Raw genomic sequence first — 25,690 nt, 5'->3', positions numbered from 1 at the left:
TTCTCAAAAGTTTCAAGTGCATCTAGACACTTTTTTCTTTCATTATTTTGAAGTTGTAATAAATTACTACCTTCCTGGCCCCCTTTCTTTTTTTTAAGCTAATGTCCACTTCTTCAATGTTTCTCTTTTAATGTCTGTATTTCTTGCTTTTACCCAACATGAAATCCAAATTCCACACAAACAATATCCATCATAATTCATTTGTCTCCCTAAAACTTTATGAAGGTGGAAAATTCCATTTTAAGATTTATTTTATTCTGAGGGGGCCAGAAAAATTGCTCAGTGAGTAATGAAGGGTTCACAACACGCCCCCACGGTCGAGCGTGTTTGCATATGGGGGGGGGGGGGGGGCGGGGACGGGACACTTCCGCCTAGCCAGTTCCAGGTTAAGATAGCCATTTCCGGGTCGGGGCATCTCGCGTGACCAGGATCCGTGACATTTCATGGCGATGTAAGCGCGCAATGTGGCCATGTGATCTATGCACATGCGTGGAGTAGTGATGTGACCTGGGCACACCCAGCCTTTAAAATCCAGCACCATGTTCCCAGTTCCTTCTTCTTCTCCACACATGTGTCTCTCCCACAGGCCTGTGCACTCTCTGTCCCTTTATCTTTAATAAAACTCTTATTAGCGGATTCTGTCGTGTTTCGTGACATTTTCTTGCAGGGTAAGAGCACAACGCGGCCAATTAACTAACAAGTAACACACTCACTTGCCAAGTCTGATGACTTGAATTAGATCCTAGGAACCCACACAGTTGAAAGAGAGCAGCAACTCCCAAAAGTTGTCCCTGGCCTTCACACATGTGGGGTGGCTCATGTACAAGCACTAAATAAATTTAAAATAATCAATCAATAAAGAAAATCAGTTCAAAAAAGACTTTATTTTTAATTAAGTATATGTTCAGGGATGTACACATACTAGTACAGAGGCTGCCAGAGACCAGCGACATCAGAGCTGCCTAACATGGGTGCTGGGAAACCTCTGATGAAAGGAATTTCAGAGGAGACACTCAACAAAGGTTAGTTGAACTAAACTCTCTTCACACAGGATCTTGCGGGCTGCAAGAATATATCATAGAGATTCAGCTGTGTATTAAAGCTGAACTTTGACTGGCCAAGGGTCTGTCAAAAGGCAAAGCCATTTATTATGAATATTTGGTGTTACCCAGCCTTTAATATTCCAGCTGTCTTCTGCTATGAAATCCTTGCTTGCCCAGACCAATTGGTAAATAGTTCATCTCCCCAGACCTGCTGAACTACTAAGTTGCTAACTGCCCTGCTGAATTTAGGAGACAAGCTGGCAGGAGAGGCATAGCTTTGTTTCTTGTGCTAATGAAGCTCAGACCATTCCCTGGCCTTGAGGAGGCCTAGTGGTTCTCCAGAGCAATTGATTGAGAACAAAAGAGGTTTTTACATATCAAGGTGAGAGATAAAACAACATTCCTGAGGAGGCAGAGAACTGTGTGCCCAGGGAAAGAAAGGCAGGTAGAGGAGGAGAAAACAGCACAGAGAAAAGAGAATGGAAGAACTAGATGGGTAAGAACTTGAGAGGAGGGGGTTGGGGATTTAGCTCAGTGGTAGAGCGCTTGCCTAGCAAACGCAAGGTCCTGGGTTTGGTCCTCAGCTCCAAAAAAAAAAAAAAAAAAAAAAAAAAAAAAAAACCCACAAACAAACAAAAAAGAACTTGAGAGGAGGACCTAGATGAGGCAGAATTAAGACGAGAGAATTAAGATAGAATTTGGAGCAATAGATAAGTATAGAGAGAAATCAGTCAAGAAAGGAGCTAGGCACGAGAACAGAACTGAAGTTGTGTATATAGGATGTTGTGCCAGAGGAATTAAAGCAAGTGGACTATAGAGCTCGTGTTAGTTATTTAGCCGCGTCGTGTTCTTACCCTGCAAGGAAGTGTCACGAAACAACAGAATCCGCTTATAAGAGTTTAATTAGAGATAAAGGGATAGAGAGTGTGCAGGCCTGTGGGAGAGACACGTGTGTGGAGAAGAAGGAGAGAAAGGAACCGGGAACATGGCGCTCCTCTTTAAAACCGGCTGGGGGCGTGGCCAGGTCACATCACTACTCCACGTGTGTGTGTGTGTGTAGATCACATGGTCACGTTGCAAGCTTACATGGCCATGAAATGTCACGGATCCTGGTTACGCAAGACGCCTTGACCCGGAAATGGCTATCTTGACCTGGAACTGGCTAGGCGGAGGTGTCCAGGTCCGCCGGGTATCCTGGTTACGAGTGACGCCCTGACCCGGAAATGCCTATCCTGACCTGGAATTGGCTAGGTGGAAGTGTCTGCCTGGTATATGCGACCGTGGGGGCGTGTTGTGAACCCTTCAGCTCGGTGTGCTGTTTGCCACCTCCTCCCCCATCCATTGAGACCGAGACCGTGAGACCATGAGCGCACGCGCATCCCTCGCCTCCACTGGACCCCTACACAGCTTCCACCACTGCTACCGCCATGATTCTTCTGATTCTTCACAGTGAGTCCGCCGTTCTCACGGCTGTAGTCTGAGCTATATTCTTTGCGACAGACACCCCGGGGGTTGCCCTCGGGCTGTACTGGCAATGGCAGGCACATTTTCACTCCTGACAAGGGGGTCAATGCTGTCTTGGGCCAATGGTGGACCAACTGCAGCCCAGCTGCAGCCCTCCCCATCCCTTGAGGAAGAGGATGGCGAACTTGAGCTGATTCTTAGATCTCTCTTCACTCTTGGGGACGCCCGAGATTGGAGTCTGATCCCAGCTTCTTATTTTAATTTTTTTAATTTTCACTTGGCTACAGCCTTGGGACAAAGGGGCGGACACATTTACCACCTACATTGGCGGATAGGGGTGGGCACTGGTAAACCTGGCCACATAATAGCATCGCAGGAAATTCTGCCAGCGAATGGGCAAGTAAGAGTTACTTTATTGCCAAGCTTTCTGCTAAAGTTCTAAACCCTTCTCCTTCCCCACTTCTGCGTCTGCCACGTGCAACCTTTTCTGTCTGACTTCTGCCGGCAGTGGGCAGTCTCAAATGGGCGGGCTTGGGAGGTTTCTATGACTCGAACCCTAACTCATCTTAACTCCACCCACTCATTCTCAAGCACCACAAGCTTTTCTCTTCCCAGTTCCCTGTTCTAACTCACTGTTGAGCCAATGATACAGGACCACCACAGAACCGGAATCCAGAGATCATCAAGTAAGAAACTGTAACAACTAAAGCATCTTGTCAGACAGAAGGTTCCCAGCCACAGCCAAGAGGGATACATGTCTCCAGAGCAAACAGATGACAGACAGCATCCTACAATGCCTGTCTACCTCGGGAAAACTCCCCTTCTCCAATCCCCCAGAGCCAACTGACGGCCAAGAGTCAGCTGGAAGCAGTTTTTGAGAGGATCAACACCCCTAGTCCCATCTACCTGCTTTTTTTTATAATAAGGAAAAGTCTGAGATGTAAGGATTCAGTTCTTAATTATATAATCAGCCTTCGATGGTGTCCCAGCCTAAAAAGCAGGTGGGCCCTCTGTGCGTCTCTCTCTTTCCACTCCTTCCTTCTGTCTGTCTTCTTCTCTCCCTCTCTCTCTCCCCCCTTCCCTTTCCTCTCTCCCTCTCCCCCCCCCCCAATAAAACTCTAAAATGATAACCACGGCTGTGATTCTTCCAATCAGTACTCTCCTCCGCCGGCATGACCGCCTGTGAGCAGTGTCCGTTTAACCAACAACCAGCGCCCTACCAACTGTACTACATCCTCAGTCCCAAATTACTTCTCTCACCAGAAAAATGCTAAGCAGGTTACAGTGGCACACACTTGTAATCAGGTTTCCAGTCAACATTCTTATTTGTATAATAATGCCTGATTTAAAATAACAGCTTTGGGGGTATGAGGGACTGGAGAGATAGACCAGCAGTTAACAGCACTTGTTCTTACCGAGGACCCAGGATGAAATCCCAGCACCCACATGGCTTCTCACAGATCTTCATAACTCCAGGTCTAGAGGATCTGACACCCTCTTCTGACCTCCAAAGGCACCAGATATGCACACAGTCCACAGAGAGAGACATGCAGGCAAAACACTCATAGACATAAAATAGGTAAATCGGAAAAAACAGCCTCAAATATTTAAAAGCTACCTCAATAAAAATCATATACTACTGCAAAATAATGGCATTTTCTAAGTGGTACACTAAATTTTAGAGCATGAAATAGCATAAAGCTCAAATGAAGATTATCTTTAAAAGAACAGCAATAAAATAAATATTTACAGTAGCCCTCCTATATACAATGGACAAAGAACCTGAGAAGGAAATCAGAGATACATCACCCTTTACAATAGCCACAAATGACATAAAATACCTTGGGGTAACACTAACCAAGCAAGTGAAGGAACTATATGATAAGAACTTTAAGTCCCTGAAAAAAGAAATTGGAGAAGATATCAGAAAATGGAAGGATCTCCCATGCTCATGGATAGGCAGGACCAACATAGTAAAAATGGCAATTTTACCAAAAGCAATCTACAAATTCAATGCAATCCCCATCAAAATACCAACACAATTCTTCACAGAACGAATAATACTCAACTTCATATGGAAAAACAAAAAACCCAGGATAGCCAAAAGAATTCTGTGCAATAAAACAACCTCTGGAGGCATCACAATCCCTGACTTCAAACTCTACTATAGAGCTACAGTAATAAAAACAGCTTGGTATTGGCATAAAAACTGACATGTGGACCAATGGAATCGAATTGAAGACCCTGACATTAACCCACACACCTATGAACATATAATTTTTGACAAAGAAGCCAAAAGGGTACAATGGAAAAAAGAAAGCATCTTCAACAAATGGTGATGGCATAACTGGATATCAACATGTAGAAGGCTGCAAATAGATCCATATCTGTCATCGTGCACAAAACTTAAGTCCACGTGGATCAAGGACCTCAACATAAATCTAGCTACTCTGAACCTGCTAGAAGAGAAAGTAGGAAGTAGTCTTGAATACATTGGTATAAGAGATACTTCCTAAATATAACACCAGTAGCACAGACACTGAGAGAAACAATCAATCAACGGGACCTCTTGAAACTGAGAAGCTTTTGTAGAGCAAAGGATACAGTCAACAAGGCAAAGTGACAGCCTACAGAATGGGAAAAGATCTTCACCAACCCCACAACTGACAGAGGACTGATATCCAGAATATATAAGGAACTCAAGTAATTAGACATCAAAATGACCAACAGTCCAATTAAAAAATGGGCTATAGAACTAAACAGAGAATTCTCAACAGAGGAAACTCCAATGGCTGAAAGACATTTAAGGAATTGCTCAACATCCCTAATCATCAGGGAAATGCAAATCAAAACAACTCTGAGATACCACCTTACGCCTGTCAGAATGGCTAAGATCAAAAACACTGAAGACACTTTATGCTGGAGAGGATGTGGAGCTCTCCTCCACTGCTGGTGGGAATTCAAGCTTGTACAACCACTTTGGAAATCAATATGGCACTTTCTTAGAAAATTGGGAATCAATCTCCCCCAAGATCCAGCTATACCACTCTTGGGCATATACCCAAGAAATGCTCAATCATACCACAAGAGCACTTGCTCAGCTATGTTCATATCAGCATTGTTTGTAATAGCCAAAACCTGGAAACAACCTAGATGCCCTTCAACTGAAGAATGGATAAATAAATTGTGGCACATATACACAATGGAATACTACTCAACAGAGAAAAACAATGACATCATGAGGTTTGCAAGCAAATGGATGGATCTAGAAAAAATCATCCTGAGTGAGGTAACCCAGACTCAGAAAGACAAATATGGTATGTACTCACTCATAGGAGGATACTAGATGTGGAACAAGGATGACTGGATTGCTACTCACATCACCAGGGAGGCTACCTGGAAAACAGGACCCCAAGAAAGACATAGGGATCGCCCAATGATGGAGAAATGGATGAGATCTACATGAACAACCTGGACATGAGTGGGAGCAATGAAGGGTGAGGGTCAACGGAAAGAGAGCGGGAGATCCCAGCTGGATCAAGAACAGAGTGGGAGAACAAGAAATAGGAGACCATGGTAAATGAAGACCACATGAGAAAAGGAAGAAACAAAGTGCTAAAGAGGCCCACAGAAATCCACAAAGATACCCCCACAAAAGACTGCTGGCAATGGTCGAGAGACAGCCGGGACTGACCTACTCTGGTGATGGGATGGCCAAACACCCTAACAGTTGTGCCAGAAACCCCATCCAAGGACTGAGGAATCTGGATGCAGACATCCACGGCTAGGCCTTCGTGGAGCTCTGGGAATCTAATTAGCGAGAAAGAGGAGGGTTTATATGAGTGAGAATTGTTGAAACCAAGGTTGGATAAAGCACAGGGACAAATAGCCAAATGAATGGAAACACATGAACTATGAACCAAAGGCTGAGGGGCCCCCAACTGGATCAGGTCCTTTGAATAGGTGAGACAGTTGATTGGCTTGATCTGTTTGGGAGGCATCTAGGCAGTGGTACCAGGTCCTGGGCTCATTGCATGAGTTAGCTGTTTGAAACCTGGGACTTATGCAGGGACACTTGGCTCAATCTGGGAGGAGGGGACTGGACCTGCCTGGACTGAGTCTATCAGGTCAATCTCAGCCCTCGGGGGAGGCTTTGCCCTGGAGGAAGTAGGAATGGGGGGTGGGCTGGGGGGAAGGGGAGGTGGGCAGGAAGGGGGAGAACAAGGGAATCTGTGGCTGTTATGTAGAACTGAATGGTATTGTAAAATAAATTAAAAAACAGAGAAATAAATAAATAAATAAATAAATTATTTAAATATATTCTACAGGATACAATTCCAATATTGTTGGAGTTCAATGTGCTTCAAAATAGCAGATACATGACTTTCACTTTCCTCTTCCATTTTTCCTATCTTTAAATATTTTATAGTAAAACATGTTTTAAAAAAGCACACCCTTCAGAAAGTTACTGCTTCCTATTATCACCTGTAGATCGTGAATGATCACTATAATTGCTGTACTGTGCATTACCAATCACTACTTCAATATTACCATGTTTCATATATAATTCAATGTCAAAGTAATCTCTATTCTTTTGACACTCTATAAAACAGTTTATAATTATTTACCAACTTTAGTATGCTCATGAGGTGAGTGGTTTTAAGTGGCAACTCAACGACTTGTCTGAAATCATAATTTTGTAAATAGGAACTTAGGGATTTAAGCTAATGTACACATGACTCCAAACCAAGTTCATATCTGTCATGCTTACACTGCTCAGTCTTCGTTGTTGGTCACGTTCACGTGCCTTACTTTGAAACTGAACTCTGTAACACTTAGAACTATACGATAGCCAGTGATTTAGCTCTGTGTTTGCCTTGTGTTTCATCAATTTGCCCCATCTCTCTAATGTGGAAGACTGATTTTGCACCAATAATTTGTAGAAAATCATTACTGATTTAGACAGGAAAATCATTTTGAAAATTCTGAAGCAAATAATTGGCAACAAAGCTCAGACAAGTTTGTATACCATCTTATTTCAGAGAGTTTACAGAAATTTCTGAAAGTGAATCTGGCATATATAATATAAAGGCATGCTAAAATTATTGGAAGCAAGGGTGTTTAAACACAATTATTGATATAGAAGCTTTTTAGATGAAGCTGTGAATTAATGGCAATACCAAGATGGATGCTGAGTGTAATTGAAAACATAATCTAGGTTTGTTCATTTAATAAATTATATAAAATTGAAATTCAAGATCTGTCTGATAGTGAAGTTCACATTCTAACATAAACGTAGACTTGAAAAGGATTATTCCTTTAAATGGTCTGTGCTACAGTGGAACCATGGTAGAAGCAACACCAGAAGGATGCTCTGGAAGTTAGGCTTGTATCACACTGGGCACAGAGTTGACTCAAGACCCACAACATGAAGAAAATCATGGAGTCTTTACCAAGTCTTTTCTATAATTTGAAACCATAAATTTTTAATAATATAGTAAATCTTTAAAAAATAAAATGTGAGATGTGGTGGTTAACATTTATTACCAATTTATAGGCTCTAGAATCACCCAAAAAGCAAGCTTTGGGGCATGCCTGTGTAGGGTTACTTAGACTGGGTTAGTCTGTAGAGATGCTGGGGGATTATTTAGTTAATAGAGGTGGGAAGATCCACTCTGAATATGGGCAGCACCATTCCATGGGCTGGGTGCCAGAATACATGAGAGAGAGAGAGAGAGAGAGAGAGAGAGAGAGAGAGAGAGAGAGAGAGAGAGAGAGAGAGATATGAGCACTAGCATTCAATTATGGACACACAAGAGCAGTTGTGTCACCCTCCTGAGGCCATGGCTTCCCCACCACGATGATCTACACCCTTGAACTGTGAAGCAGAATAAACCTTTCCTCCTGAAGATACTTCTGTCAGGTAGTGTGACACAGCAACAGAGAAGAGTATAGGGAAGGACTCAGTATTGAAAGGACAAACCAGAACTTAGTGACCAAAAGCTCGTACAACATTCCCAGCAGCCCTGCTCACAGTAAGAAAGAGATTGAAACACCCCAAGTGTCCATCCTCAGAATAGATAAGCAGACTGTATGCACACATGTGGTGTGAGTGGCTATGATTCAGCCTAGAGGAAAAAAGGATAACCCAACTCTTTATAGCAGGGATGAACTGTGCTGTGGATATCACTCTATATAAATAAAACACTGATGGCCAGTGACCAGGCAGGAAGTATAGGCGGGACAAAGAGAGAGGAGAATTGGGAAAACAGGAAGAAGGGAAGAGACACTGCAGCCACCGCCAGGACAAGCAGCATGTGAAGACGCCGGTAAGCCACCAGCCATGTGGCAAGGTATAGATTTATAGAAATGGGTTAATTTAAGATATAAGAACAGTTAGCAAGAAGCCTGCCATGGCCATACAGTTTATAAGTGATATAAGCATCTGAGTGATTATTTTATAAGTGGATTGTGGGACTGCGGGGCTTGGGGAACCTGAAGAGAAGCCCTCCAGCAACAAATGGTGCCCAACGGCTCGAGTTTCCACCTTAAACCTGAGAATATTTAATAACCAATTCTAAACAGAGCCAAAACCAGGTTCCTGCTTCTTGTCTCATACGGGCAGCTAGACGCAGCAAAACACAGGTTTGAACACTGGCGGGTTCCTGGCGGGTGCGTTTGACTGGCAGTATGGCGGAAATGAGGCATCTGCCAGCGGCACATTAAGCTGTGTGGTAGATTTAGTCTTTACTAGTATTTAAAAAAAAAAAAAAAAAAAGGTTTCTGGGCTACACGCTGCTTTGGTAAAAGCTTAGACCTACGATTTCTGAGACTTGATGACTCCCAGAGCTGGCGGAAAATGTACCACTGCCATGTTGGGAAGCTGAAGTGGGCGGAACCAGCAGCCACAGTGCCTTTTCAGTCTTAGAATGGTGCAGTTTAAAGCAATACGCTCAAGGTAATATAAAAAATAAGCCACGTAAAGATGGCTACCACACAGAGAATCTGGATTATGTTGTCTTTGATATTCGTAACTGAAGAAAAACATTTGATTGCAAAAGCTGTTGATTTATGCCAAAATGTATATTTTAAAGGTACCTTGACTTCAAAATTTGGATTTAAGGATATGTTGCTTTGGAAAAGAGGTTCTGCTTTTATTTCCACAGAAAGCCAGAGGCTGTGGATTTGTTCCAGATTAAGATACATCAGGTTTCACCAGCCAAGACCCCCTGAAAGGTCTCCGATGACACCATGGCCCAGATGATCCAACATCCAGAGCGGTTTCAAGGCAACTGGTTCACACAATACAGCCTCACGGACTACCCCATAGGCCTAAAATTTTCTTTGCGTCCCCATAAGATACAGCACCCCCCTCCAGCAGGAAGTAGTAAGAGATGCTACGCCCAAATTCCCAAATATACCAAGCTGGCTTTAGAGGTGGAATTGGCTCACTCCCCCTCTAAACCCAGACATATTGCTTTAAAAAAAAAAATGGTTAAGAGATTCTTGTGTCCCAAATCAGAAGAGCCCTCTGGTGTGAGACAGAGAAAAACCAATATTTTTATTTAAAACAGGTTGATTATAAATGTGATCTCTTTCTAAAAAAGAAAAGGTGATATGATATAGATATATAGGAGGATATAAAGATGATAAGATAAAAGGGTAGATTAATGAACCTACTTTTAAAGAACAACTTGTTTTACATTGGTATAGATTTTAGTTTATGTTTAAAATGTTTTACATTGGTATAAATTTTAGTTTACTGATACAAACTTGAAGTTAATTTTGTTATACTGTATATATATACTTCTATTCTTGTTTGAGGTATTATGTTTATGTAACTCATTTAAAATTGTAATGGATAATTAAAAAATAGATTAATAATTAGTCATCTATGATAATCATATTTATAGCCATGTTAGTTAAGTCTTCTAGATATACATAGATATATTTCAGATAGATGGGTAATCTTCAAACACTTCATAGACCTAGAGAATATGGCATTTAAATAACTTAGCATTCTGTTGATGTGAGACACAATTGCTCCTGGCTGCGCCAATTTTATCCCAAGAGAATGTTGGGCTTCTAAGACATTTCCATTTGGAAGTTTGTCTTTTTGGCACAAAATGGCCTACTGGGCAAAGAACTGCCCTTGCCTTGATGGCTGACAGTACAAATGCAATGCTGTCCTTTCTGGACAGCGGGACACAAGGAAAGCGACCACTGTACTCTGCCAAGACAGGGTAAGATGGTCTTTCAGAATTCCTGCTTCTAAAAATGGTCTGTCATATACTCTAGGCTTGTAGCCAATTTGAATGCACCAACAATGCTGAGAAACATTAGGTGACTGTCCAGGCTGCCAGCTGTGTCTGTCTACTCTTGCAAGACTCCTGAAAGTTGCTTGCATCCATCTGACCATTTCTCAGGTACCATTATGTTCCTTCTCAGGTCTTTGATATGGTTGAAGACTGGATAGTTGTAATTTCCTCAATTATGATAAAAGATAAGTTAGATATAAAACCTTAAACTCACAAATATAAGATAGATAGGACATCTTCTTTAATATTGTAACTGCAATTCTTGCTTGATAATTGTTTTGTTATATGTAATTTTGCCATGTTAAAGTTAAAACCTTCCTTTTTAAAAAAAAGAAGAAAAGGGGAAGTGCTGTGGATATCACTGTATATAAATAAAACACTGATGGCCAGTGACCAGGCAGGAAGTATAGGCGGGACAAAGAGAGAGGAGAATTGGGAAAACAGGAAGAAGGGAAGAGACACTGCAGCCACCGCCAGGACAAGCAGCATGTGAAGACGCCGGTAAGCCACCAGCCATGTGGCAAGGTATAGATTTATAGAAATGGGTTAATTTAAGATATAAGAACAGTTAGCAAGAAGCCTGCCATGGCCATACAGTTTATAAGTGATATAAGCGTCTGAGTGATTATTTTATAAGTGGATTGTGGGACTGCGGGGCTTGGGGAACCTGGAGAGAAGCCCTCCAGCAACAGAACTGGAGGGACACCGTGCTAATAAAACAAGCAAAATAAACAAAAGGACAAATGTCAGATAAATCTACCTCTGTGGAAAGCACCAAGTAATCAAATTCATAGAGACAGAAAGTAGAATGTTGTTTCCAAAAGAAAGAGAAATGTCTCGTTCTGGAATGCTGTGGTAGATGCTAACAAGAGAATTAGAAATTTATCTAATTGGGAATTTGTCTAATGACACCCTTCAGTTGGTAAGGTAACAGAATAAGTTCTGGAAGTAGGTGGTGGTAATGGACCATATCAAAGTACTGTGGCAATAGTGCCCCAGTAAAAGATAAGGCTTTGTGCCCTTTTCTGAAGAGAAAGGAAGAGGAGTGGATGGGGGAGAAAAGAGGTTCAGGAGAGGGACTGAGATGAGAGAAGGGATGGATGGGAAACTGATTGGGCTAGAAAACAATTAACTAATAATTTAACTTTAAAAAGATAAGGCATTTATAATATATATTTTACCACAATCAGAATATTGCATGTATTTTTCTAAAGCATATTTTGAACTCATTATTTCACATTTTTATTCTTTTCAGTATAGATTATTTTTGTTACATTAAAATGTTTGACAACTACACTTTGAGTCAATCAATAAGAAAAAAAAAATGAATCCATGGGTATTTACTGAATACTTTCTAGATTAATAGACTTGTAATTGTTTCCTTAAATGTTCCAGCATGTTCACTTGGATATAAAAATGCAATATGAAAAACAGCTATTTCTTTACCCAAAGTTAGAAATTACCAAAATGAACTGTCTCTTTTATTTGAAATAAAACAAAGTCAAAATTCACTGCATTTTTATAGCTGATGGCTTGAAGACAACGAACAAAAGGGTCACCTCTGGGTTAACTATATAGGATAAAATTCTTTGTCCAGGAAAGAAATCTCTTCAAAAAATCAGAGGTGACCAAAAGTAGTACATAATAACCAAAGAATTTAATCATAACTGATAGATTAAATATTTATGATAACAATCAGTATTCATTTAGTTCAAGCAAGCTCAGCAGGCACAGGACACAGGGAAAAGAATGAAAAAGAATGGGTTTTGAAATTCTAGAAAGAATTCAAAGAAAATCTTTGAGTCATTGTACAAATCAAGGCTCCAATTACCACAGCTTTTACTGGCTGCTTGTGTTTTCTATTCCCAATAGTACAAACAGAATGATTTTAATTGTTATAAAAATTGACTGTACTTACGCCTGCTGGAAATATCTGAATAACATTTCCAGCTATGTCCAAGATTCTTAGTTTTTTAAGATGACAAAGTCCCTGTGTTAGAAGACAAAAGAGTTTTTAATATAAAATTGTAAGTATTAACTTTTAGTTCAGAGTTGACTGAGGTGTCTCTCCATCAAGACAGTCTTTCCCAAGGACATCTCTATGGAATGTCAAATATCTACGAATCCTCACTTCTTCTGAGCACTGCAGAGCAATATGCCACATTCTACGTTAACTGTTTCTAGGCCTGAACCAAGTCTCACTCTTACTAAGTGTAGTCATAGGCAAGTTCCTAAGCATCTTTTTGGATTTTAATTTCTCCCCTCTTCTAAAGAGAAATTATATATGAATGTGATTGTTAAGCGGATTAACTGAGTTACCAAACTCAAACCACCTAATATTCAGTGAGGACTCTTAGATAGTACCTATTATCAAAGTAGAACCCTGTGAAACAGAAAACAGCTATAATCCTGAAACATTTTCTGTGATGATAATTTCACCAGAATTTATAGTACATCTATCTTTTGCTTAATACTAGGATAACACAACCCTTTCCTCATAAAAGAAATAAAGCCCATGATTATACCTACATGGTCAACACAACTGTGTATTACCACAGTAGCCACATGGTTGTTATAGAACATCTTATTTCTAGTATTTCTATTAACAAGCAAATGAAAACTAGGGTTTTAAAACCTAAAAACATGAAAAATGTTTTAAATTGAAAAACAAAGGTATAATTTATTAAATGACTTCAATTATGGTAGGAATGTATCTGCAGTGCTATTATTTTGGTGGCAGAGTTTCTCCCTAGGGAAATGGTATATCTCCTTAGCCATATCTAATAGTCTCCATCTTTAATTGCATGCTAACACAAGTTACATCCTCTGGGAATAGAAGATGAGTCTGCAGTACTGAATGTACTTTAGATTCCTATCTTTGTAAATGCCAGGTCAAGAAACAGAGTTGGACAGAAATTGTTCCATAAAGAGAACATTGTTACTGGGATAGAACTGTAGGAGAAAAGAACCTGTAGAAGAAGAGTATTAAAACAACAGAAAATGACCCAAAAAAAACTGGCAAAGGAGATATTAATATATAAAAATTCTTTTTTAATTCTTTTAGAACATGTAAATATATATATTTATATATTTACTATCCACAGAGACCAGAAAAGGGCATCAGATTCCCCTATAAATGGAGTTATAGATGGCTGTCAACTACTATGTGTGTGCTGGAAATTGAACCTGGGTCCTCTGTAAGAGCATCAAGTGCTCTGAACCACTGAGCCATCTCTCTAGTCCCTGGATGTGGATCTTCATTCTTCCTGTTTTGCAGGGAGAAAGACTACATTTATCCCCCCCCTCCAAAAAATATCAAACTTATCCCATTTACCTAGTTTAAGTCTTATGTCTATCACTGGCAAATCACAATGTCCAGTGTGAAGGACTATTCTGATTTGGCTAGGTGATCTGAGTAGTGGGACAGGACAACACTAAGCAAGCCTCAAAGACTTAGGGCAGGGAATTTACAAGTCTGTAGCACAACACCAGTATAAAAATAAAAAGAAAGAGATGCTAGACAGAGAAAAGCAAACACAGCCAAACTATATAGTAGGCACCAAGCTAAAGGTTGGTATTCTTCATGACTAAGGAGAACATGAATTACATTGAAATTTTTAACAATTTTCATTTGTCCACTAAGACCAAGGCAAATGCCAAGACACTGTTTCAGGAAACTTTAACAAAGTTAAGAAGCTTGGCTTCAGGACTTGTACTTTTAACATGTGAATATATTCTGCAAATTTCCAGGAGGGGAGGTAAGTTGGTCTTCTATAACAGAAAACCATTAATTGCAAATCTTACAAACAATAGCAATGTATTTTCACCTGTACAGAATGAAAAAGACTAAGGTCAGGGTGCCAGCACAGTAGGGCTATGATGTGTTCTTTTCTAGGTTGGAAACTGCCAACTTTTTGCTATGACATCCCATGATGGAAAGAGCCCTTTATCCCTATGAAGTCTCTCAAGATGCTTTGTTTGGGTTCGATTTAGTTTGGCTTTGTTTGGTTGCTTAAGACAGTCTTATATATGCCAGCAGGCTGGCCTCCATCTCATGTAACAGAGGATGCTTCAGAATTTTTGATCCTGAGTGCTGGATTGCAGGCGTGTACTAGCATACCTAATTTTGGAACCTCTTTAATAAGGATGATAGTTTCATTCATGAGGAACCCACTCTCATGACCTAATTTCCTCACAATGCTGCCACTTCCTGTTCCATCACACTAAAGTTATAAATCACTCAGTACATGAGCATCTTGGACCACATAAAGCCACAAAGGAATATGTTGGACTTATGCTTTAGTAGAATGCTTTGGGAAGTGACACATTAGTCCATATGCTAACACTCTCACTCCGTTTCTTAACTGCATGCCCTCTTTTATGAATTCTGAAATTCTTTGTTGGATTTTTAAATGGTGATGTTATTATGACCAGCTCACAAACCTAGTGGTCTTATTTCTGTAACAGCAAGAAATATCCATCTATATTTAATAAGTGTATGAGTCAAATGTATTTCTAAGTGGTAATTGTCCCAATACCTATTTTCACCTATTGAATCAGTTTCATGAAAGCAATCTTTTAAAAGTAAGAAGAAGCTTTCTCTACAAAACGCAAAGCTGTCTCATGCTGTTTCTGTTCATTCATCTGTTTATCCATACACAAACTCAAATCCAGAGACTATTTTTTTACTTCAACTATCACAAAAGCAGTGACAGTTTTATGTTAAGACTATACTTCAGAAGTCCTAGGTCCATCTGTCTCTCTCTCTCTCAATTTGGTTTTTGGAGACAGGGTTTCTCTGTATAGCTTTGTGCCTTTCCTGGGACTCACTCTGTAGCCCAGGCAGGCCTCGAACTCACAAAGATCCGCCTGCCTCTGCCTCCCAAGTGCCGGGATTAAAGGCGTGCACCACCACCACCCGGCTAGGTCCATCTCTTATTCAAAGGGTTCTTTTCATATCCCAAAAACCTCTTTAGAGAAAGTAACACAAATATAAACAGAAAATATACATTCATACACATGTGTACACCTACACATAATTCATAATGTATTAGGAAATGATTCACGCCTATTTATCAAAACAAATAAACTTTGAAGTGCTTTATCATTTATAGTGCAGGCTAATAAGAACAATGATATATAACCACTTCCCGTCATGTTAAACGAGTTCTTTGCCAACAGCAACAATAACAAAATGAGTGGCCCTTTTTTCTTTACCTCTGGCAAAAATTCAATGTTATTCCTGACCAGAAAAAGCTGCCGAAGATTCTGCAAGAGCTTAATCTCTTCAGGGATGCACGTGAGCTGATTGTAGTTAAGATGCAATGCAGAAAGATGCACAAGGGAGCAAAGCTCTGTAGGGATCATGGTGAGCTGGTTATGATTGATGCTTAGGTAGGTAAGATTCTTCAGCCTAAAACAATAAGCAAGCAAAGAGTGTGACTCAACCTCACTGGACAAAGAAAGTCCATTGTAAAAGTGTCACTATTAAGTGTCATTTTTTTCCTTGGAGCCCCTCTGAATCTTATCAAGTGTTTGGAACCTAATTTTTAAAAATAATTTGTAATCAGAAACCTATGTAATATCTAGATTTAATCAAAAGAGAATTCTGCCAGGTGTGGTGGTGCCTGTCTGTATTACCAACAACTCGGGAGGCAGAAGCAAGTGGGCCCCTGTTAGTTCCAGGCCAGCCTGGTCTACATGGTGAATTCCGGGCTGGCTACACTGCTGTAGCATCTTCTTAAATGAGATTATCACCTTGATCAAAGAAGCCCCCCAAAATTATCTTACTTATTCTACCTTGTGAGGTCACACAGGGGAAAAAAAAGATTCTATGAATCAAGAAGTGAGTTCGTAGCAGATATAGCATCTGCCAGCACTTTGAAATAGATTTCCCAGCTTTCGGAACTGAGAAAAGTAAATTATAAGCTGCCTAGTCTGTGGTGTGTTGTTACAACAGCCCAAATGGACTAAAAGAAAAATAGATCCACAAATGAGAATAGAGCCCAGGTGACCCAGAGTTGATTTCTTTTTCTGACAAAGGTGTCTAGGCATTTCAACTAATAAAGCATGCTCTTTGAACAGAGAGTGCTGTGGAGGCCCACAGAGGTTTCCTAGTGAGATCTGAGCTTGCGTATTTACCCATCAGAGCTGCATTAGAGGATGGCTTGACCATGTATGTGGTTTCTAGGTGATTGGAAGGTTCTACACTTGGCTGTGCTGAGGGAGGTCTGCTGTGGGATGGTCTGTATGTCAAATGCTCTGATTGATCAATAAATAAAACACTGATTGGCCAGTGGCCAGGCAGGAAGTATAGGTAGGACTAACAGAGAGGAGAATTGAGAGAACAGGAAGGTGGGAGGAGACACTGCCAGCCGCCACCATGACAAGCAGCATGTGAAGATGCTGGTAAGCCACGAGCCATGTGGCAAGGTATAGATTTATAGAAATGGATTAATTTAAGATATAAGAACAGTTAGCAAGAGGCCTGCCATGGCCATACAGTTTATAAGTAATATAAGTCTCTGTGTTTACTTGGTTGGGTCTGAGTGGCTGTGGGACTGGCAGGTGACAGAGATTTGTCCTGACTGTGGGCCAGGCAGGAAAACTCTAGCTACAGAGGTCTTTTGCTCCACCCCTTGGCATTCCTATAAATAGCTCTTTAGAAGAGAGGGGAGGGGCTGGTGGATAAGGATCCAAGCCCTCTCAAGGCTATCCTGTGTTTCTGTCTGTTTCTCTCCCCCTCTATCATTCTATCTAAATCTCTTATCTCTCTGTCCTCAAGAGTACCCTGAGGTAAAATGTGGGAGCTGGTCTCCCAGCTGGCCTCCCACAGAGTGCTAAACAGCTGAGTAAATGACTTAGGGTAAAATGACACTGACCATCACCTCTAATGTACAAACATTTCAAATTAGGTTATAGATCCAAATGAAAACCAAAACTATACTGTTTATAAAAAACAATACAGTATACTTTCTTGACAGCTTTGGGGTAGGCAAAGACTTCTTTAAAGTAAATATAAAAGAAAAAACATTTGTAAACTGATGACCATGAAAATTACAAACTATTGTTTATCAAAAGTACCATGAATAAATACATATTTATAAGCATACACATTTACATATATATGCTTTATAAAAGCTACCATTTTGAAAATTAAGACAAGACATGGCTAGGAAGAAACTATCTGCATTGCATATACTTGTCAAAGCACTTGTACTCAAAATACACAAAGAAGGCAGGAGCGATACAACTTTTAATGAACAAGATGCTGGAAACAAACACTTTAGGAATGAATACTCACACACACACATACACACACATACATGCATGCACACACACACACAAATATGTAACAACAATTAAAGAAAAAGATCGTGAATCTGATAGAGAGCAAAGTGGGGTACATGGGAGGAATTGGAGGAAGAAAAGGGAAAAGGGAAATGATGTGATTATATTTTACTTTCAAAAAATAAAAATATTTAGAAAATAAAAAGAATATGGATTCATTGGGAAATGAAAAAACAAAGTTTATATAAATGATGAGTAAGAACAGGAAAAGGTACATAACATCATTATGTATCAGTGAAATGTAAACTAAAACTCCATGAGATTTTATGCATACTTGAATAAAGAATATTTAAACTGCAGATGAGAATGTAAAATTGCATAATCACTTTGCTGAAACATTGGCTTTAAAAGTGACATATAAATTAACACTTATACAGTAAGGCTCTAAAACTCTACTATTTTGAACTGGAGTGAGAATTAATCATATGCCGATAAAAAATACTTGTACAAAACTATTTGGCACAGAACAATTCTTGGGCCAAACTAGAAGCAATATGAAGGTCAATAAGCAGGAAACAAGACAAATGATTTATGATTCATCTATACAGTAAAATGCTATTTAGGAGAAGTGAAAAATAATGAAGAACCCCAACAATAAGGTAATTCTAAAATACATATTCTAAGCAAAACAAGACACAGAAGAATGTGAACATGAGGGCTGAGAATGGCTCAGTGGTAAGGAGCACCTATTACATTTTTTTGGAGAAAAAGTTATTATAAAATAAGAATGTGTATATACTCTATGATTCCATTGAATAAGTTCTAAAACAACTAATTTGCTAATCAGTTGCCTGTGAGAGGTTAAGAAACCCTGCAAGGTAACTAGGAGTATTCTGGGTTGTATGAGGTTTTCTGAGTACTATTAGCATATAGACTTGTCATAACTCCCCAGATTATAGATTCATGAATCCTGCATACTATTTGCTCAGCAGAAAACCTCAGCGATTAGGTTGTCTAAATATCACTAACCTTCAGAGATCATGTAAGGTAGAATGGAGAGGGCAAAAGAGAATTTGCAAGGAATTAAGCAAGAAAGAAAAGCTGCAGATAAAAACAATGAAAGAGCTAGAGAGAAAGCAAAGAGGTTGACCAGTGGAGACAAAGAAGCTGGGAACCAAGTGAGCTCAGGAGCACATCAATTAGTTACCAAGTTGTCAGCCTTGAAGACATATCTACAAGTAATACTATACAAAACGGGCAGGTTGTAATCAAGAATGAAAACATTATCTACACACATATATGTATTTATATATGTGTTTATATATGTGTGTAGATGATGGATTTATGTATATGTGTGTATGTGTGTGTGTGTGTGTGTGTGTGTGTGTGTGTGTGTGTGTGTAACAACAATTATTGAAAAAAGAGGTCATGGATTTGAAAGAAAACAAGGAGTGGTATATGGGAAGGCTTGAGAGGAGGAAAGAGAAAGGGAAAATGATGTAGTTATATTTAAACCTCAAAAAATAGAAGAAATAATTTTTTAAAAATCAGAAGGAAATTAACTTGGAGTGAAGTAGAGTCAAGCAAAAACTAGACGTTGAAAAGGAATGAAGGAAAGGGGAGGGAGCTGGATAGGGGGTGAGAACAGCAAAGGTCAGACGGGGGGGGGGGGGATGGAGGGAGAGAATCTGGAATCAGGAGGCATGTCTAGGGTGTGCTAAAAACCTAGTGCAATGGAAACTCCCAGAAATCTGAGGGTGGCCCTAGATAAGACTCCTGGTAATGGGGGATATGGAGCCTGAATCAGCCATCTCCTGTAACCAGACAAGACTTCCATTGGAGGGATCAGGACACCAACCCAGCCACAAACCCCTCCACCTACCATTTGTCCTGCCTACAAGATGTGCTGAGGTAAAGGTGGAGCAGAAATTGTGGGAGTGACCAACTGATGACTGGTCCAGCTTGAAACCCAAACCAAAGACCAGGACAGAACCAAACACGATTGGCAAACAAACAAACAAAAAGTCAATTAAACGATTCCTAACGATAATCTGCTATACTCATAGATTGGTGGGTAGCCCAACTATTATCAGGAAAGCTTCATCCAGCGACTGCTGGAAACAGATGCAGATCCATAGCCAAACATTAGGCAGAGCTCAGGGAATCCTACAGGAGAAGGGGAGAAAGGATTGTAGGACCTAGTGGTGTCAAGAACACTACAGAACCAACTAACTTGGGCTCATAGCGGCCCACAGAGACTGAACCGACAACCAGGGAGCCTGCATGGAACTGACCTAGGCCCTCTGCATATCTGTTACAGTTGTATAACTTGGTTCTCTTGCGGGACTCCTAACAGTGGGAGCAGGGACTGTCTCTGACTCTGTTGCTTGCTTTTGGGTACCCTTTCCTCCTACTGGATTATCTCATCCAGCCTTAATAGGAACAGAGGTGCCTAATATCACTGGAAATTGATATACCATGACTGGCTGATGTCCATCCATGGGAGGCCCGCCCATTTCTGAAGAGAAACGGAGGAGGAGTGGATGGTGGTGGGAAGGAGAGATAGAGAACGGACTGGAAGGAGAGGAGGAAGGGGACACTTTGCTTGGGATATAAAAACAAAAATAAGTAAATAAGGAATGAAAACGCATGGGTGTGTCCCACAGCGAAAGACATGGAGCTTCTTCTTCATTGCTCAGTTAAATCATTGTTTCAGTTGAGCACTTTGGGTTTCCATTGACATGTTGTTTTTCTTTGCTATTCTTTTCCCCAAAACTCTGTAATGAGCTCAGAGCTTGAAATGTGTCTGTCATGTGTTTGGGTGAGTCAGGGTCTAACACCCTTCTCCTTTCAAGAAAGCAGGGAGAACACCTTGCAAAGGGAACCTGGAGAAGGGCTGCGCTTGCAGCTCCTCCTTGCTCCCCTCCCCAATAGTGTTGACAAATAACTTCACAAAATAGCTTCGCTAGGTGGCAGAAGAGATGGGATGAGTCTTTGATTCCTTCCCCTCCCCCTCTTTTTGTTTCAGAGATTCTCTGTGCAGGAGGCTTCTACTGTCTGCAGCTGTGCAGCTGTGCAGCTGTGCAGCTCTGCAGCTGTGCAGCTCTGCAGCTCTGCAGCTCTGCAGCTCTGCAGCTGTGCAGCTGTGCATTGCCACTCACAACACAGTTATCCAGACTTCAAACCTAAGAGCTGTGAAGCTGAAGATATCTTAACCAACAAATTCTTCTCTACCCCTCGTGGGTTTTGAACAAATTGAGAATAGTAGTGAACAGAAGCCAGGTATCAGCACAGAGCTGACATGGGCCCTATTTGTCCTCCTCTTAACTAAGCTGATTCATTCATAGCATTTACTGCTGAAGCAGCTGCTTGATTTCTAGAAGAGTGAGAGGGGGATGCCACACTACACAGCTCTCATGCTTTTCCAAAATTCATATACAAAAGAGTCAGTCTTTCATCTCTGGAAAGCAATGAGTGGGAAGAACATAAAACAGCTACAATAAAAAGCAACTCATAACAATAATAGTGAAAATCTTACTGAGAACTTATGCTTTTAAATTTTTTCTCATTTCTCATTTTTAAGATTTATTCATTTTATTTTTATTTGTGTATGTGTGTCTGTGTGTGTGCACATGCACACAAATGTACATGCACTAGCCATGCACACACACACACACACACACACACACACACTGGCACCAGCACATGAACAAACACACTTGACTATATGCTTGTGCACTACATGCATTTGGGTACCCATAGAGGCCAGAGGAAGGCAGATCACCTGTTCTGAAGTTATACGTGGTTGTGAGCTGCTGAATGTGGGTGCTGGGATAGGAACCCAGGTCTTCTGCAAGAGCAGCAAGTGCCATTAACTGCTGAGCCAGCTCCCAATAACTTACTGAATCTTAAAAAGCCTTTATAGATACTATTCAACCACAAAACCACCTTATAAAGTAAATACTATTATCACCCTCATTGTAAAAATGAAAAACATTAAGGTATGGAAAGACAGAGAAATTTCTCCCACTGGAGCTAGACAGAGAGCTTGTCAGTTAAGACTCAATACTGCTCTTGCAGATGACCCAGATTTGGTACCCAGTACCCATCATCAGGCAGCTCACAACTGCCTGTAACTCCAGCTTCAGAGAATCCCATTCCATGTACTGGCTTCCCCAAGCAACTGGAACTCACATACACAAATCCACGCAGACACACATTCATCTCAACGTCAGCCTGTAGTCTCTAAACATACAATCATACACATGTTGTACATAATTTAAAAATAAAATTAAAACCTTTAAAATAAGCCGGGCGGTGGTGGCGCACGCCTTTAATCCCAGCACTCGGGAGGCAGAGGCAGGCGGATCTCTGTGAGTTCGAGGCCAGCCTGGTCTCCAAAGCGAGCTCCAGGAAAGGCACAAAGCTACCCAGAGAAACCCTGCCTTGAAAAACCAAAAAAAAAAAAAAAAAAAAAAAAACCTTTAAAATAAAAAAGACTTCTCCAGGATGAGGAAGTGAAATTCCACTTGTAAAAATAACCAGTTAGCTTGTATCTATGGTCAGAATAGAGATGAGCTAGAGCTAGCTATAAGAACCACATGGCCCACAGGTTTAGGATCCCACTTTTTCAATGAAAGCCATCCTTCAGTTTTCCTGTATATAATCTTTCATGTGCATGCATCTTTAAATAGTGTGCACCCCACTGCAAACACAGCTTCTCAAACTGCAGAGTCATATCACCACTGCAAGGGCTTTGAAGTTCAGCTACTCAAAAGTCTCACAGCACAAGGGGCGGAAAGTGAGATCTAGGGCAGTTAACCAGCTAGTCCAAGGTCACAAGTCTAGTTGCACAAATTTATATTCTGAATCTGAGTTACCAGTTCCTTTCAATATGTCTTTTTCTGTTCACTGTATCAACATCAGTGCATACACCAATTGATTGGTGAGTTAAAACCATGGAAAAGCAAGCAACTGCTGGCATTGTAGTTATCATAAGTATTTCTCTTCTACAGAAATTAGATTGTTCATTTTTTTTTCAAATCTTATTTATTTATATCTTATGTATGAGTGCTCTGAATGTATACCTGCAAGCCAGAAGAGGGAATCAGATCCTATTATAGATGGTTGTGAGGGGCCATATGGTTGCTGGGGACTGAACTCAGGTCCTCTGGAAGAGCAGCCAGAGCTCTTAACCCCAGAGCCATCTCTCCAGCCCCCCTCCATTTTTTTCTATTTATTCTACTTAAAGTACTGCCCCCCCTCCCATAAAAGGATTTGGAAATAAGTATAGACAAGTGAATTGGAACACATTAGACTTTGCGGACAGACAGTCCTGTGCTGAGGACTGATCGCAGTGTCACATTCTCTCGGAAGCCTCTAGTTGCTCTTACATGCATATGTTTCTGTCCAATATGCAGTGAAGAATCTCCAAAGTCAACCTGAGCAGAGCTCTCTCCATCTGTCAGAGAAACAGCTCAAGAGTGCATACTAGCTCAGAAAGACAAGGCCTTCAGCTGGCTGCAGAAACACTGTAATGATGATCTGTCTGCACAGATGTGCAGGATAAGGGAAAACAACATATTTTGGTTGTTGCTAATGATAATAAAATGTGCTGGTTTTTATTTAATGAAAATGACATCGTAATTTTAAATCCTTTGCTTTTATACGACCTTTTCCCAATGAACTCAAAATGGTTTATGACATTGGTGAAATAAAATTTAATGTCCCCAATCTGTGATGGAGCAAGCTCCAAGAACTGAGCTGGCCTATCAATAACATCACCTTATACTCCAACTTTTACTCCTTTTTTTTTTTTTTTTTTTTTTTTGGTTTTTTAAGACAGGGTTTCTCTGTGTAGCTTTGCACCTTTCCTGGAACTCGCTTTGGAGACCAGGCTGGCCTCGAACTCACAGAGATCTGCAGATCTGCCTCTGCCTCCCGAGTGCTGGGATTAAAGGCATGTGCCACCACTGCCCGGCAACTTTTACTCTTATATTACCCGCTATTTCTCAGTTCTCAAAGTAGCTCAGGAATTATTTGCTTAAACTTGGTTATTGGGCGATGGTTCTGTTGGTAAAATGCTTGTTCCTCCTCCAGCCTGGCATGGCGAAACATGTCTGTAATCCCAGAGCTAGGGGTCAGGGATAGGCAGGTCCCTGGGACTTGCTGCCACCCAGTTATACACAAAGGATGAACTCCAGGTCCAGTGAGAGACCCTACCTCAATAAATAGAGGAAAGAGACTGAGGAATCTTCCTAATATCTTGATGACAGACTGTGGTCTCTACACATACTACCATACACATGTGTACACACATGCATACGCCATATACACATAAAAGAAAAAGAAAAAAAAACTTCTGTGACTTATTTCAGACTTCTATCTCCCTATGCTCTTTGTAACCACCCCCAGCCCCTGACTACTTGATGCTAGGCCTAACACCATCAAAGGGATGGGATGGAGTTTGGGTAAGCAGAGAAATGTAATGTTTAACCAAGCCTCACTCTAAATAAATTACCTGCCAATTTCTTCAGGAAGACTCTTAAGTAGATTGTAATTCAGATTAAGCAGAATCAACTCTTGTAAGCCACCTGTCAGAAAATAATATGTCATTTTAGCCATCTGGCAGGAAATAAGTTTTAGTCTTTCTATATACCTTTGAATTCCTTTTGGATTCTTGCCTTGGCCACGGTTCTGTTGGTTGCTGAAGACAGATGCTTTCTAGCTAAGGCAAAAAAGAGAAAATGTACCCCATTGTTACAAACCTAAGCCACCGCATCTGAGGACAAAGAATAGAAGCAGGCTCACCACACACTGGACCTGAGAACTAAAAGGCAGAACCAGGATGTAGTCCACTTTCTCACCAAAGCTTCCCTCAGCTTTCACACCTAGAGCTCTTCTGTCTCTGTCTTGTCACACCTTCCTTTTGAACCAACTGGCTTTATTTTCCACTCAAGTATAGTCACCCCACAACTCCTGCCACTAACAAGACAGAGTTCTCAATGACATATCCCACCATTAATCATGATTTCCCTAAGTTTCATCATCCAGGGCTGCCACCATGCAACCAGTTCCTGGAAATTGGTCCCATTTATGAATGAAACTACATTTTGGCTTAATCTTTATTTGAAACAAACAAAGGGCCAGAGATCTAGACTGCTTTTGCCAATGCTCCAACTTGAGAATTATGGTACCCAATTCAAAATATTAAAAATACCAACAGAAGACATGAACTGGATATCCTGTGGATTGGTTTTGTCTCATGTCATGTGATTTTTCTCAAAAAAAAAAATTAAGCCATTTTAGTCTATCATAATCCTAAAGAAAGCTTACAGTTGACTCAGCTTTAGGATAGGCTTGTGACCTTGGTGAATCTATGCTGCTCAGTGGGGATATGGTTATAAAACACAAGGGGTTGGAGGAGAAGGCATGGAGGATGGATTTGATCAAAGCGCATTATATTCATGTATGAGATTTTTCAAAAAGTGTATTTTTTTTAAATATTGAAAAGTTTTGCTTCAGAAATTTCTTAATCTCTGCACAGTGGGTGGGATTCTTTTTCATTTCTATATT

At 40.5% G+C, this 25,690-nt stretch overlaps 1 protein-coding gene across 11 annotated transcripts in view; it reads right to left on the bottom strand.

Moving 5' to 3' along the window:
* The window catches only part of Lrrc69 (leucine rich repeat containing 69), a 129,984-nt gene that overhangs the window by 93,179 nt on the left and 11,115 nt on the right, over positions 1-25,690 (bottom strand). For 10 of the 11 annotated variants that reach the window (XR_013048983.1, XR_006069260.2, XR_006069261.2 and 7 more), the window contains exons 3-5: positions 24,636-24,708; positions 16,043-16,238; positions 12,744-12,815 (exon numbers count right to left, since the gene is read on the bottom strand). Coding sequence is in view for 8 of the 11 variants with exons in the window: in XM_076563876.1 (XP_076419991.1) it covers positions 12,744-12,815; positions 16,043-16,238; positions 24,636-24,708 (341 nt within the window). In the remaining 3 variants the exon portion in view is untranslated. The remainder of the gene's footprint in view (positions 1-12,743; positions 12,816-16,042; positions 16,239-24,635; positions 24,709-25,690) is intronic. The other variant, XM_076563877.1, reaches the window with a different exon arrangement.

This window comes from Peromyscus maniculatus, chromosome 2 (assembly GCF_049852395.1).
Source record: "Peromyscus maniculatus bairdii isolate BWxNUB_F1_BW_parent chromosome 2, HU_Pman_BW_mat_3.1, whole genome shotgun sequence".
NCBI classification, from domain to species: domain Eukaryota; kingdom Metazoa; phylum Chordata; class Mammalia; order Rodentia; family Cricetidae; genus Peromyscus; species Peromyscus maniculatus.
Note: the sequence above shows the minus strand (reverse complement) of the source record. Positions and strands in the feature narration are given on the sequence as shown.